Here is a 1274-nt window from a genome sequence, read left to right on the forward strand (position 1 = left end):
CTTTCTGGGGAATCATCAGTCTTGTATTTTTTCTTTTAGTTTAGTTTTATAGAAAACAGGACCACAGACCACAAGTGACCTTATATTAAAAACCTCATTTGGACACAACCATTTATTTCAATCAGTATAATATCGGTTTATAAGGAAATATTTGACTATTTTTCACGGTGCAAAATCTGTAGCCACTCAAATGTTCAATAATTAAAAATAAATAAATTAATATTTATTCACCTTATGAAATTTTAACCTCAACACTATTTCATAGATAAAGGTTTGGACACCACTCTATCCTTTATAGCTGAATACCTGTTTTTCTAGCAGTTCAGCTAAATCAAACTTGTTAAGAGTTCCAAATATTACGGGCTTTTTTTAAGATATCTTATATTTTCCAATTGGAGTCTTTTTTAAAGAACCACAAGAAAAACAGAAAACTTTGCAGCCCTCCCTGGACTTCTAAATAGATAGAGGAATAGAATTGACTTCCATTGGAAGTAGGTATTTGTTGTAAATCATAAAGCAATACAAATAAAAATAAATGTAGAAATATAACACTGGTACTTTTCTCACAGTTCCTAACTTCCTTTTTCCAGATCCTAACCTGGGAGCGCTACTTGCCACGTGTGCTGGGTGAGGGCGCCATGACCCGGCTGATGCCGCCCTACCAGCAGTATGATCCAGACATGGACCCAAGTATCGCCAACACCTTCGCTACTGCCGCCTTTCGTTTTGCACACGTCACCATACAGCCCATGGTGACCCGGCTGGGTCCAGAGTACACCCTTAACCCCAAATATCCTCCTCTTCCTCTTCATCACTCACTGTTTGCCTCCTGGAGGGTCGTGGAGGAAGGTGAAGGACGTCCTATAACCAAACTCACCTGCATTGGTTAAGTTTCAGCGTTTTATTCTCTCCTGGCGTTTCATTAGGGGGTATTGACCCTGTGCTGCGAGGCATGCTGCTCTCTCCCGCCAAGCTGCAAACTGCAGGTCAGATGATGGTGGAGGAGCTCACAGAGAAGCTGTTTCAGGCACACGGAGGGATGCCTCTGGACCTGGGAGCGCTGAACCTGCAGAGGGGCCGGGACCACGGCCTGCCTGGTAACCAGCTTTTATAGTTCAGACACAGAGAAGCTTTATCACTGTACTTTGATGACCTTTAACCCCCGATGGCTCCCTGGGTGCTGCATCATCGCAGCCCCACCCCCTTTACAGGAGAACACAAGACCTCACCTGTTCAGCCAGGCCAACTATTCCCTCTAACGCCCCCCCTTTCAG

The 1274-nt window shown here is 44.0% G+C and overlaps 1 protein-coding gene across 1 annotated transcript in view; it reads left to right on the plus strand.

The window, feature by feature from the left end:
* LOC107100628 (eosinophil peroxidase-like) overlaps positions 1–1274 on the plus strand; it is an 11810-nt gene that overhangs the window by 7094 nt on the left and 3442 nt on the right. Inside the window, exons 9-10 of the mRNA XM_015399199.1 lie at positions 591–849; positions 927–1097. Of these exons, the coding sequence (XP_015254685.1) occupies positions 591–849; positions 927–1097 (430 nt within the window). The remainder of the gene's footprint in view (positions 1–590; positions 850–926; positions 1098–1274) is intronic.

Source organism: Cyprinodon variegatus, unplaced genomic scaffold (genome assembly GCF_000732505.1).
Source record: "Cyprinodon variegatus isolate N-32 unplaced genomic scaffold, C_variegatus-1.0 Scaffold994, whole genome shotgun sequence".
Classification (NCBI taxonomy): Eukaryota; Metazoa; Chordata; class Actinopteri; order Cyprinodontiformes; family Cyprinodontidae; genus Cyprinodon; species Cyprinodon variegatus.